The sequence below is a fragment of the Miniopterus natalensis genome, chromosome 5 (genome assembly GCF_054644295.1).
Source record: "Miniopterus natalensis isolate mMinNat1 chromosome 5, mMinNat1.hap1, whole genome shotgun sequence".
Classification (NCBI taxonomy): Eukaryota; Metazoa; Chordata; class Mammalia; order Chiroptera; family Miniopteridae; genus Miniopterus; species Miniopterus natalensis.
This window is the reverse complement of record NC_142085.1, coordinates 12,322,300-12,334,860: the sequence shown is the minus strand read 5'-3', so window position 1 is coordinate 12,334,860 and position 12,561 is coordinate 12,322,300. Positions and strand designations below refer to the sequence as shown.

Genomic DNA, 12,561 nt, shown 5'->3' with positions numbered 1-12,561 from the left:
TATTTGTTACAACAGCCCTAGGAAACCCACACAGATCTTGGTCCCGGGAAACGGGTGCTGCTGACCAGACCTCTAACGACGTGGATGTGGCTGCATAATGGGAAGAAGCTGGAGACTCTGAGGCCCATGATAGGAAAAGCCGACACGGTTGCTGGAAATACAGAAACTAACGCTGCCTCTGGTGAGATCTCAGGCAGAAGTAAAGACCAGGCTCCTGGACACTAGAGGGAAGGCGTCCTTGCTACGAAGGGGCAGAAAGGGCCAGAACTGGGGAATCACATGGTCCATCCCTCACTTGACAGTTGAGGGAATGAAAACCAGAGAAAGGGAAAAGGGACTGAGATTTACTGAGTGTCTATGTGGGGTCCAGCACAGCCTAAATGATCCTATTAAATTCTCACAACCGCCGTTAGTGAGGTAGCCGTGTCCTCCCCATCTTACAGTCGAAGAAGATGAGGCTTGAAAAGTTAAAGAACTTGCCAGAGTTCAGAGAGCAGACTAGTGTCCAAACAGTGGCTCCCAAGGGTGCCTGCTCTTCTCGAGCCCCTCCCGTCCCCCACCTGGGGTCCTGCAGCTAGAACTGGCCCAGCACGCAGGACGCCGGCCCTGTGAGTCTCTACTAGCGCCCTTCACACTCCTCCATTCTGCCAGCAGCCACAGCCGTAGCTGGAGATGTGTGGAAAACCCTTCTCAGCAAACACAGTGTAACTTCTAACTATAAAGAGATGCAGCCTGGGGAGTTACTGGCGCTTGTCATTAATCCCCCTCCAGCAAATGGAGGAGGCGTTGACATGAGGTCTCTGGTTAACCAAGGAAAGCCTGGCTGCAAAGGCAGTGACCTGACTGAGCCGCAGGCAGGTCAGCTTTAGGCAGAACCTGAACTTTAAGCCCCAGCTGGCTCCTGCACTGTCCCTGTCTCTACCCGGGGCGCCTACCGCAGGGGGTGCCACAATCTCCTCCTTGGTCTGCCGCAGAACTTCGTTGTGGATGGTCACCGAGTCCAGGGCCCAGCCTTTGTGGGCACGGGTCACTTCTTGCCTCATGGCTGTCAGGAAGCCTTAAAAAAAGAGAGAGAGAGAATTCTGATGGCTGGTGTAGTGTGCTTTAGAAACAAAGGGAGCAGTGCTAATTGTTAGTTGCTCTCAGTCTCCAAAGGCTGTGCCCATCCAAGAGGAGTTGAGATCAAACCTCCAAGGGACAGGTCTTCCAGTGTTTTGTTTCTATGGGGACCTGCTGTGAGCTGAATGTTTCTTGTCAGCTCACAGTAGGAAAACAACACCCTCTCTGCCTCAGACAACAACCTTGGTTTGAAATCCTCCTAGGATTCCAAGCACTCAAGTCCTATAAGGTGGTAACCTCATCCCAGCTCACAGCCTCTACTTGAAGATACAATATCTAGAAATAAGACTGGAATGTAAAGTATTCCGAGAACAGCATTTCAATTAAAACTTGAATCAAACCATTATCGAGTTTCTATTTGCTACAATGGAACAATTTCATTTATTCATAATGATGCCAAAATAGAAAACCCGACTTTCCATTTGATCAAACAAAGCAATCGCACCAGAGAGGACAGCTACATGGTTTAATATGCATAATACAGTTATTTTAAGACAACACATGGACCTGCACATTGTGGCCTTTCTTTACACTTAATATTGGCATGCCATTCAATTCGGCAAGAGAAGGCTTTCTTGGAGACTAGCATTTGATGTTAGAAAGTACACCCTTAACTGCAAAATATACTTCAAAATCCTAGGAGAATTTACCTGCGACTTATATGTCACATTTAGGCCTCCATGTTAATATTGACCGTCAACACCACGCCAGGTTGCAAGGCATAGTTATAGGCACAGAGCTGGGAAGAAAGAACAGGCCTCTAGCCTGGCTTAGTGAGAGGTCAAGTTCTCCCCGCTGCCAACTTTTTCCCTGCCTCCCTCCACATTCCCTCCAGACTGAGATCCTCGAATACTGAGCCCGTGGATGGCCCTTCCTCTTGGTAGTCGTCCCACTGGGAGTAGTGCCTGGTACATGGTTGTCACTCCCAGGAGATTTAACAAGTGAATGAATGAATAAGTGCTTCCCCAAGTATCTAACTTAGTAACCAGGGAGACCTTATTTTACGACATTCTGAAACTCATCCCAGTTATTTAGAAGATGGTGGTGGACCGTGTGGAAGCTACACTGACACTCTCCCAGGACCAATCTGCAATTACAACTAAAATAGAGAAAAACCATCCTGAATAATCAACTGCAACTGAAGACGAGCTGGAGAGCACCCTCATAACCAAGGAGGAAAAGTGGAGACCGCATAGAGACTGGTGGGAAGTGTGGAGGTGCGAGAGGGCTGGCTGGGCTCCCACAGGCAGCAGTTGAAGGTCCAGAGGGCTATCTCAGCTGTGGAGGGGTTCCCACTGAGACCTCTGGGGTCTAAATCCCAGGCTGGGCTTCCCAGTCCAGAGCACTGGAACTGAGAAAGGTGCCCACATAACACCTGACTGTGAAAAGCAGCCAGGTTTCTGTCTGCCAGGGAGAGATGGCTGGAAATGGAGGCACCCTATTAAAGAACCAACATACTAAGTTTTGTGTGCAGCCACTCACCTTGGGCTCCAGAAGAGGGTGGGCAGAGTGGACTAGAGCTGTGTGAGGAGAATCCAGGCATGCTGGGAGGGGGAATAGAGCTCAGAGGGCAGCCATCTGGATTTCTGTGCTGAGTGATTCCCCGATAGGGCAGAGGACATCTTTCTCAGGCACACATTTACCTTCCAAGCAGCTTTTGCCTGAGGAGGAAGTAATTGCCCCACCCTGCTGGAAAATCTTTTGCCAAACCCTGTGAAGTTTCTATAGCCTGAGGCTCCTTAAGAGACTGAGTAACAGCCTCTGGGTGCTTTGAGTCTTTGCTTGATTTGCTTCTGGACCCAGAGCTTGGAAAAGCAGACCTTGGTGTACATCTTGGTCCTGTCCAAATACACCCAGCCCTAGCAGAGGAAACCAGAAGCTGTGGAGTGCGGAAAACTTCAAACAGGGTACTCAAGGCCAGTCACAAACAGTGTCTAACATTGGCCTGCCCCAGAGACCATCCAAAAGACTGGGAGTCCTAGCAGACCTGCCTGATACATAGAAACAAACTCAAACAGGCAGCCAAAATGGGGAGACAAAAAAACAAGCCCCAAATGAAAGAACAAGAGAATTCTCCAAAAGAAGATCTAAATGAAATGGAGATAAGCAATCTATCAGATACAGAGTTCAGAATAATGATCATAAGGATTATCAACAGCATGAGAAAAGAAATGGAAACTATGAAGGAAATTAAGAATGACATAGAAATAAGAAAAACATTGGAAGGAATAAACAGCAGATTAGCAAAAGCTGAGGATTGGATCAGCAGATTAGAAGACAGGGTAGAAAAAATAACTCAATCAGAGAACCAAAAGGAAAAAACAATTGAAAAACAGGACAGTTTAAGGGAGCTGAGGGACAGCATGAAACATAACAATATTCGCATCATAGGAGTGCCAGAAGATGTAGAAAGTAAGCAAGGGTTAGAGAACCTGTTTAAAGAAATAATGGCAGAAAACTTCCCTAACCTGGTCAAGGAAAAAGTCACACAAGTTCAGGAGGCACAGAGAGTCCCAAGCAAGAAGAACCCAAAGAGGCCCACGCCCAGACACATCATAATTAAACTGCCAAAAATTCAAGACAAAGAGAGAATCTTAAAGGCAGCAATAGAAAAGCAATCTGTTACCTACTAAGGAGCTCCCATAAGTCTGTCAGCTGACTTCTCATGAGAAACTCTACAGGCCAGAAGGGAATGGCATGAAGTATTCAAAGTGATGCAAAACAAGGATCTGAAACCAAGACTACTCTCTCCAGCAAAGCTAACATTCAAAATAGATAATGAAATAAAGAGCTTCCCAGACAGAAAAAGGCTAAAGGAGTTTATCACCACCAAACCAACATTGCAGGAAATGTTAAAGGGACGGCTGTAATAATAAAAAGAAATAGAACGAGAAGCATAGGTACTTATCTACTGTCATTTTATTTCTTTATGCCTATCAATAATAAACTTAAATATAAATGGGTTAAACACTCCACTCACAGGACATAGGGTAGCTGAACAAATAAGAAAACAAGACCCAAATATATGCTGTCTACAAGAGACCCGCCTCAGAACAAAAGACTCACACAGGCTGAAAATAAAAACTTCTAGAGGACTTTAAGGGAGAGATCAACAGCAGTACAGTCACAGTCAGGAACTTTAACACCCCATTGACTTTATTGGACAGATATTCCAGACAAAAAATCAACAAGGAAACAGTGACTCTAAATGACACACTAGATCAGATGGATTTAATTGACATTTACAGAACATTTCACCCCAAAGCTGCAGAATAGGCATTCTCCTCAAGTGCACATGGGACATTCTCAATGATAGACCATATGTTAGGACACAAAACAAGTCTCTACAAGTTCAAGAAGATTGAAATCATATCAAGCATCTCAGACATTTGCACCATGGAATACTATGCAGCTGTAAAACGAAGGCTCCCTTACCCTTTGGGACAGCATGGTGGGACCTGGACAGTATTATGCTAAGCAAAATAAGCCAGGCAGGGAAAGACAAGTATCACATGATCTTACTCATATGTGGACTCTAATGAACAAAATAGATCCAGAGACATAGAAGCATGGAACACACTGAGGTACCTCAGACGGAAGGCAGGGGTGGGTGGGTGGGGAGAGATTAACCTAAGAACTTACATGCATATACGCATAACCATAGACACAGACAATAATGTGGTGAAGGCCTGAGGGGAGGGGTGCAGGGTGGAGGGGATCAATGGAGGGAAAAAGGAGACATTTGTATTACTTTCAACAATAAAGATATATTAAAAAATAATAATAAAAATAAATAAAAGTATGTTGTTTTAAAAAAGTAATCAAATAAAATAAAACTCATCACTGAACTATGAGTCTACATGGCCACAATGCACAAGGCATGAGTCCTGGTCTTAACCATCCATCTGCACAGATTTAATAATTGATTTTTTTCTATGACATTTTAAGTTCCAACTAAGTTGCAAATTTAACCTCAGTCCATGTGGCACTCAGGACAATGCCATAGGTGTGAGGTGAGGCATGGGCAGAATTCTCTCTTCTGGAACATTCCAGCAACAAAGACTTCCTTCCATCATTGTCTCAAGCTCCAATACAGTTGAGAGGCCACCTCCTATCTCCTCCCCTCTCTAGCTGACTTCAGCAGTGAGCCCCTGATGTTTAGGAAGCACCCGTCACCTGCCAGTGGATGCAACACAGAATACACATTACCTGGAGCTACTAGAAAGGAAAGTGTTGAGTAAATGTATCTGAGGCTCCAGAGGGGAGGAGAGGGAGCTGTGCCCACCCAGAGAACATGGAGATTTTTTTTCAATTCTTCATGGTTTTGATTTGGCTTCCTAAAAAAACACAAGATCTTGTGGAATTCAAGCCATAATGAATCCACTTAATTGTTCATTATTGAATTTTAAAAATAACACTCTTGTCCTGGCTGGTTTGGCTCAGTGGTTAGAGCATCGGCCCGAGAACTGAAGGGTCTCAGGTTCAGTTCCAGTCAAAGGCACGTGCTTCAGTTGCAGGCTCAATCCCTGGCCTGTCAGGGTGAGTGCAGGAGGCAGCCAAGCAATGTATCTCTCACATTCATGTCTCTCTCTCTCCCCCTCTCTCCCCCTCCCTTCCACTCTCTCTGAAAAGCAATGAAAAAATATCCTCGGGTGAGGATTGAAAAAAAAAAGACTTTCTTGTAGACTTATATCAAGTCTCATGGAAGCAAAATCTATGTTTTCTGAAACCTGAAAAGACCATTGATAACGTTTTTTAATAAAAGCTTGAAATGCAAAACTTTTGTCTTGGCACCAATTTAGTTTTAATAATTCTTAAACCAAATTTCAATCGTCAGTGGTGGAAAAGTGATTCATATATTCATATGTTTGACTCTGAAGTGGGAAAGAAAAAGATGGGGAAAGTCTTCAATTATAACAACATTCTGTTCTTCCTGAGACTCAGCCACCCACGTGAAATGGGTGACGTGACAATTCAAATGTTGGAGCCGCATGTGGTCTGAGAGGTGCTTTGCAAAAACGTTTCCCTTCAAGGCCTACACAGCATAATGATTTCTTAAAGCATGTGTCAAGCTTGTTCTTTCAAAAATTCACTTTTAAGCTGGGATTATACTTTGGAGACTCAGGTCTCAAGCAACACTTGTATCTTAATTCATACGATAGCAGGAACCTAACATTTCAGCAAATGAATTACTGTCATTTGACTGTGAATTCAGTCGCCTTAAAGAAAGCTGTGGAACGCCTTAAGGATAATTTGAAACAGGGTCCTGCCACAAGTTTATGACAGGCAGTTTTTCCCCCAAATGAGAAGCTAGTGGAGTCCACTGGTAAGTTAAATAAAAGGTCAGAAATTAAATACAGACAGGGTTGATCCACCCAATTGAATAAAAGCACACGGGCACCTTCCCTCATGCTTTGCTAGATGTATAAGGCAGGGATCTTGACCTTGGCTAAACGTAAGAAATGCCTGGGCAGCCTTTAAGATCCTGATTCCCAGGCCACAGCACAGACCAGCAAAGTCAGGATCTCCAGAGGTGGGACCAGGCATCAGTATTCCAGGCGGGGCCTCTCAGACTTCAGTGCTCACAGGTATCACCTGGGAAGGAGCACTTATTACAACGCAGGCTCTGATTCAGGAGGTAGGTCAGGGGTGAGCCCTGAGACTGTTTCTACCATGCTCCCAGGGGACACTGATGTTGCTGCTGCTGGACCACATAACTGGGCAGCAGAGGTCTATGGCCAACGTCTGCGCACGTTAGAATGACCCACGGAGCTTTTAAGAAAATTAATTGTACAGACTCTAGAGGCCTCCCCGCCAAAGGTTCTGATGTCACTGTCTGGGGCCCCAGGCATTAGTATGTGTTTAAAGCTCCCTCCCAGGCGATTCTTCTGCGCAGGCAGGGCTGAGAACCACGCTCTGTGAAAAGATCTGCACAGCAGGCCACTGACAGGGCACTGACCCACATTTGTTTCAAAAAACAAATCTGACAAGTAGGAAGAGAAATGCCTCACGATACAAGCAAAATACTGGGAAGGCTGTCAGTAGTACTACCACTCTTCCCAGAGTCCCGAGAGGGACGCGCTCTCTGCAGTGCCACTGTTAGTCCAGGGTACGGCTGGCTCCAGGAAAGCCTGAGTACAAGCTGGAGAGCTGGGCTAACTGTCCGCCAGGTTGGGGTCGGCTAAGCCCACCGCGCCTCACATGCCAAAACGCACTGCTCTGCCTTCTCCGAGTGCAGCCCTGTGCGTCCTTTCCCTCCACCCAGCCTCGCACTTCTCCCTCCCTCCCAAACCTTCCCACTGTTCCCCTGGGGTGGTCCGGTGGCGAGCAAACCCTTCAATGTTTTCTGCCTCGTCACAGAACATCTCTCCCTCTTCTTGCCCTTACAACCTGGCTCTGCTGTGACGACCCTGTCCTTCCCTGTGGCTCCAACCTTCCGGATGACCTCACTGCTGTGACAGCCACACCCTCTGGCCGCAGGCCCCTCCCCTCACTGTCCCTGCCAGATGCCCTGTGCCCCGTTCACTGAGCAGCTTGCCATCATCTGGGTCTCTCTGGTACCCACTTAGCATCAGCCATGTTGCCCACACTCACCCTCTGCCTCTCCATTTCCTGCTCTCCCACTCGCTCACCCTGAAGTCTGACTCCTCTACCTTCCCACCCCCTGCACTAAGACCTCTCTTGCCAACTGTCTGTCTTCTTGTTGACAAAGCCATCTGGCCCTACCTTACCTGACCTCTGGAAGAACCTGTCACTATTTCTTCCCCTCCCCTCGTCTGTGCTCCCCTGGTTTCTTCTTCCAAGCTGTTTGGAGAGTTCAGGTGATCTGGACAAGGGTGATACACAGGTAAGCAGAGGAGGATCCTGGACGGGGCTGGTTTGGGAGGAAGATGACCAGATGGTAGTGCTGGGAGGTCCACGGGGGAGGGCACGGTCTACATGGGCACCTGGAAGTGAAGGATCTGAATCTCAGGCTGGGACTTTAGATGAGTTAGTCATGGGTAGAGGGGGATCGTTGGGTTGATGAGAATGGCTGAGGTCATCAAGGAAGGGCCAGGTGAAGGCCAGAACTTGCCTGAGACAAGCCCACAAAGGGAGAACCAGCCCTCTGAGAGGTGGAGAAGAACTGGGGAAGGTACTGGATGGAAGCCGAGTGAGTTTCCGGAATTGGCATCCTAGCATAGCCGAGGGCCATGAAGTCAGTAGGAGGGTCACTGGATTTAGTGGCCTTAGCGGTTTCAGGACAGTGATGGGGGCTGACTGGTTACCAGGGGCTAGGCGGGTGGCGAGGGAGGTAGCCATGTGCAGAGACTAGAATTATAAAGAATGTGGCTGTAGCTAAGCCACTGCGTCAAACCCCCTCCCACACAAAGGCATGGAGGGTGGGTTGTCATTCACTCTGGAGGCATCTCTAAGACGTCCACAGCCCTACTGCTCTGCGATTTGGGGACAGGCAGGTGAGTGCTGTCACTCAGGCTGAGGTCCATGCACTCGACGTCCCACAGGTGTTGGTGTCAGCTCTGGTTCCACAAAAGGAAGCTATGGGCATGCTTGGGTTGTTACCAGGTCAGAAGGAACCCCCCTTCAGTGCTGCGGCTCTGTTCACCTTTGGTGCATTCTCCCAGCCAACCACCACCAGGCTTCTACAGATGTCTCCAAGACAAGCTCTCAGAAACCACTGCGAGCTGACGGCGCCGCCGTGACACACACACGCAGGCGCTGTGGGCGACTTTACAGTAACAGGATAATGGGACGAAACTTCTCCACCTCCTTGCCTCAGCAAAATCCCACCTAACTGAAAGTCACGATGTGTGTGAACTGAGTAAGAAGCTGTTGCTGAGATCTGCCACGACAGACCACTGTGGCCTGTCAAGACACTGAGGAAAAAACAGAAGAACTAGCGCAGCTTGGCATCTAAATGGCTTCAAGCTCCAGACTGAGTTAAAGGTCTGGAAAATGATGGTGCCGCCTGGTCAGTGAAATGGAGAGAGAGGCATGAGGGCTGGACAGCAAGCTGCACCAGCTACTTCCTCAGGAGCGCTCGAGTCCCCCTCCCTGCAGCTGGCCCAGAGTGGCTTCAAGTCAGACTCCACAACTCATAGTCTTCGGGTTTAAACACATCTCCACACATGACACACACACACAGTCTAAATCACGTGAACATAATGCTCTGACGGCCCACACCTGTGGGAGAGAGAGACCAAGGACTTCCCTTGAAAGCCCCGTGGTGCACACGGTACTCCTGGGATGAGTAATCCCTTGGGAGGCACATGCACGCATTGCCCGAAACTGTGCCATTGAACAGATATTACAGGGTCATGGGTGCAGAGGGCTTGACCACTTTAATAATCAGATCTGTCACGTGGTCAAGTTCGTCAGTTGCTACAGAAATTAGTGGGAAGGGGGCTGAAGATGCCAGATTAGCTCTGTGGTGGCTGACTCAGCCTCTTCAAACATCACCGACAAAATACCAGGCCACCGCAGTGCCACAGAGCAACACCTCCAACAGCATGAGCTCAGACACAGAGTAGGGCCCACAAGGCCCAACACCTGTCCTCGCAGTAGCGTGGACCTCAGAGGATTGAGGTCTGAGGGGCGATCAGCAGAGGCACGACTGGAGACACACGCCAGGCATGTCAGATGTGCACTACATTATAGGGACACACAACAAGTGGTCATACATCAACGAAACATTTTGAATGCTTTACCGTCCAGGTGATTTTGACAATACATGTTTGTGATACAACTATGGTCTTTTGGCAAATTGCATTGTGTTGTACTTAAAGGTGTGCTTTTTTAATTAAAAAAATATATATTTAAATGTTTCAAACCGAAGAAAGAAATTATTTCATCAAAGGGCCTGGGTTAGAGGATATGAATCCAGGAGATTCATTCAAGTCAAGAAATCAATTACTGATGTCAAACAACGGCCAGCGAAGCTTGCAAGTTGAAAGGACTTATCTTGCTTGCGCAGCGCCAGTGAGCGTGCACGGGATGGCCACAACCTCCATGCTTTCCGGATCAGCCAGGGATGTGGAACGGAAGGTGATTTGTCTCTAGCGTCAAGGGAAGGAAAAGGAAGCCGGGGAGTGATTAGCAGGCAGGGAAAGGGGGCTCCTCTCCCGTGCGACACAGGAAAGCAACCTCAGGCAGGGCCTGTCCAGGCCTGTGAAGGGCAGGGAGCTGGGACAGGCCGGGGCTTCCCAGCATGTGGGACGCCTGGGAGGAGGAATCAAACTTCAGCCTGAAACCAGAAGTACAGAGAAGAGAAAGGACTGGATTGCTAACAAGTAAAGACAGGTTAAAACAAAACCTGAGATGGGCGCCTGCACGGACTGTTCTGGCTTGTAGCACTAACAGAGAGTTCTGAGTAAAGACCAGTTCACATTCGTATCTTGCTATTTTAAGTCACATTTTTAATGAAAGAAATCATTGAAAGAGATTGTGTGCTGTGACCTACGACTGAGTCACCAGTGTCTATGGAAAGCCAGGGAAGGACCAACCCCGCTCCTCTGGTTTCTGAATATCAAAAATAATTAACAACTTCACAGTTTTTAAAACCACTGGTCCTCACCCGCCTCCTGAACTCCACGTCTGCCACTCACCTCCCATCCGGAGGCCCCACCACCACCAGCCCACAAAGCAGCTCCGGCCTTTCCTCCCAACCTGTGCCTCCTGCGCTGCACCTGCCTTCAGCCCCAGCCATGGCCACGCCACGCACTCCCCGAGGATTCCCATTTAATCCCTCCATCCAATCTGTCCCCTCCTCTGCACCTGGTTGGGGTCCAGGCTCTCTCTCTCCCTTGGACCTGGCAAGAGACTCACTGCTCTGCGTCCATGTTCCAGGCTACCCTCCACCTTCTTCCAGGCCGATCTGATGGCTGGCGAATTCCCATTGCCTTTATGTTGCAGCCCAAACTTATCACATTACGTTGAAGCTGCTGGTGCATGTGTCTCACCAACCACATTATGGTCTCCTTCAGGGCAGGAATCAGGCCTCAAGTTTCTTTCTATTGAAGCACCCGGCAGAGGGCTGGCAAATGGAAGGTGGTTAAACAATCCTAACTAAGTTAAATGCTATTTCTTTGGCTCCAAAGCCAGGAATTACCTGGTAACAACTTACTGAAACTGAGGGCTGGCAAAGAAGAAGGAGACTCATAAGTACACACAAAATCTGAGAACCATAATAAAAAACCTTCCTCCCCAAATTCAATAGAAATTCTGGGAGAAAAGGAGAGAGGCGAAATCTGGGGGCTGTCCTTTCAAATCTGATATGCATAGTTTGGTAAGCGCATAAAAACCTTCATGGTTAGTGTTTTAAATTTAGAAAATGTTAAGGCATGTGAAAATGCATGGAGTGAATGAATGTATGTACACCGAGGACAATTAAATGTATACCTTTAAGGTATACTGTTTATTGAAGTATTACTCATACAAAGAAAAGTACACAGCCATGTGTACAACTTGTGCATTTTCACCAAGGGAATACAATATCCAGATCAAGAGACAGACCATTTGCAGACCCCAGAGGCCCCCTTGTGCCCTTCTGCAATCACTGCCCGCCCCCCAAGGGGGACCACCACCCGGCTTTGCTGACCGGTCACGAGATAACTCCTGTCTGCACTTACATTAATTGAAGTAATTTTAAACACCCTGCTGACCAAAGTAGCTGGCAAGGGCGAGTTCTGGCTCGAAACAGCCATCAACAAGGTGTTAACACCATGGGTCTGTTTTGCCTGTTTGGATTTTTTGTACAAATGGCATTGTACAGGATACATGCATTTGTTATATATACATTACAATGTATACATTACAGTGTGTTGTTTGACTTTCTTCACTTAACATTATTTTATGAGACTTGACCAGACTGCTCCGAGTAGCAACAATGCATCTCAAATCTGGAAATGTGAATGCTTCTTAAGTTGCACTGCCAGGGGAGCTATAAGGTGCTGAACTGTAAGGAACCCACATCTCTTCATTTTGGCCAAGAATTACTTGAAGTAAAACTATCCACATTACAGTGAGAAAAGGTGGTTGTATTCTGAACTTTATGAACTCTGATATCGGTCAGGAATTTGCTCAGTAAATATTACTAGAATGAAGGAATAAATGCAGAGCACATTTTAAGAAAAAACACAAACAAACAAAAAACCATGGGGGGCAGACTCTGGAGTTCACGGAATAAAACTTTTGCCACGTGATCATTTTTAAAATCAGTCTAATTTGCTGTACTTCGGGAATAATTTCTGCATATTTTGGTACTTCATTTTTGTCATTTTTATAAGTATTTTAAAACTAATTTTTGAGTGGAACTTTTTTACTATTTCACATGTCCTAACCACAGACTGGTGGCTTGCTAAAGTGGGTGAAAAGGAAAACAAAGGTTTGGCTACCATACTTTAGAAGGAATACGGTAGAAAGAATTGCAGATTGAATTTGTAA

The 12,561-nt window shown here is 47.1% G+C and overlaps 1 protein-coding gene across 1 annotated transcript in view; it reads right to left on the bottom strand.

The window, feature by feature from the left end:
- Window positions 1-740: 740 nt before the first annotated feature.
- Window positions 741-12,561, bottom strand: part of DNAH8 (dynein axonemal heavy chain 8) — a 243,812-nt gene continuing 231,991 nt past the window's right edge. Inside the window, exon 92 of the mRNA XM_087817239.1 lies at window positions 741-1,057. Within this exon, the coding sequence (XP_087673365.1) occupies window positions 741-1,057 (317 nt within the window). The remainder of the gene's footprint in view (window positions 1,058-12,561) is intronic.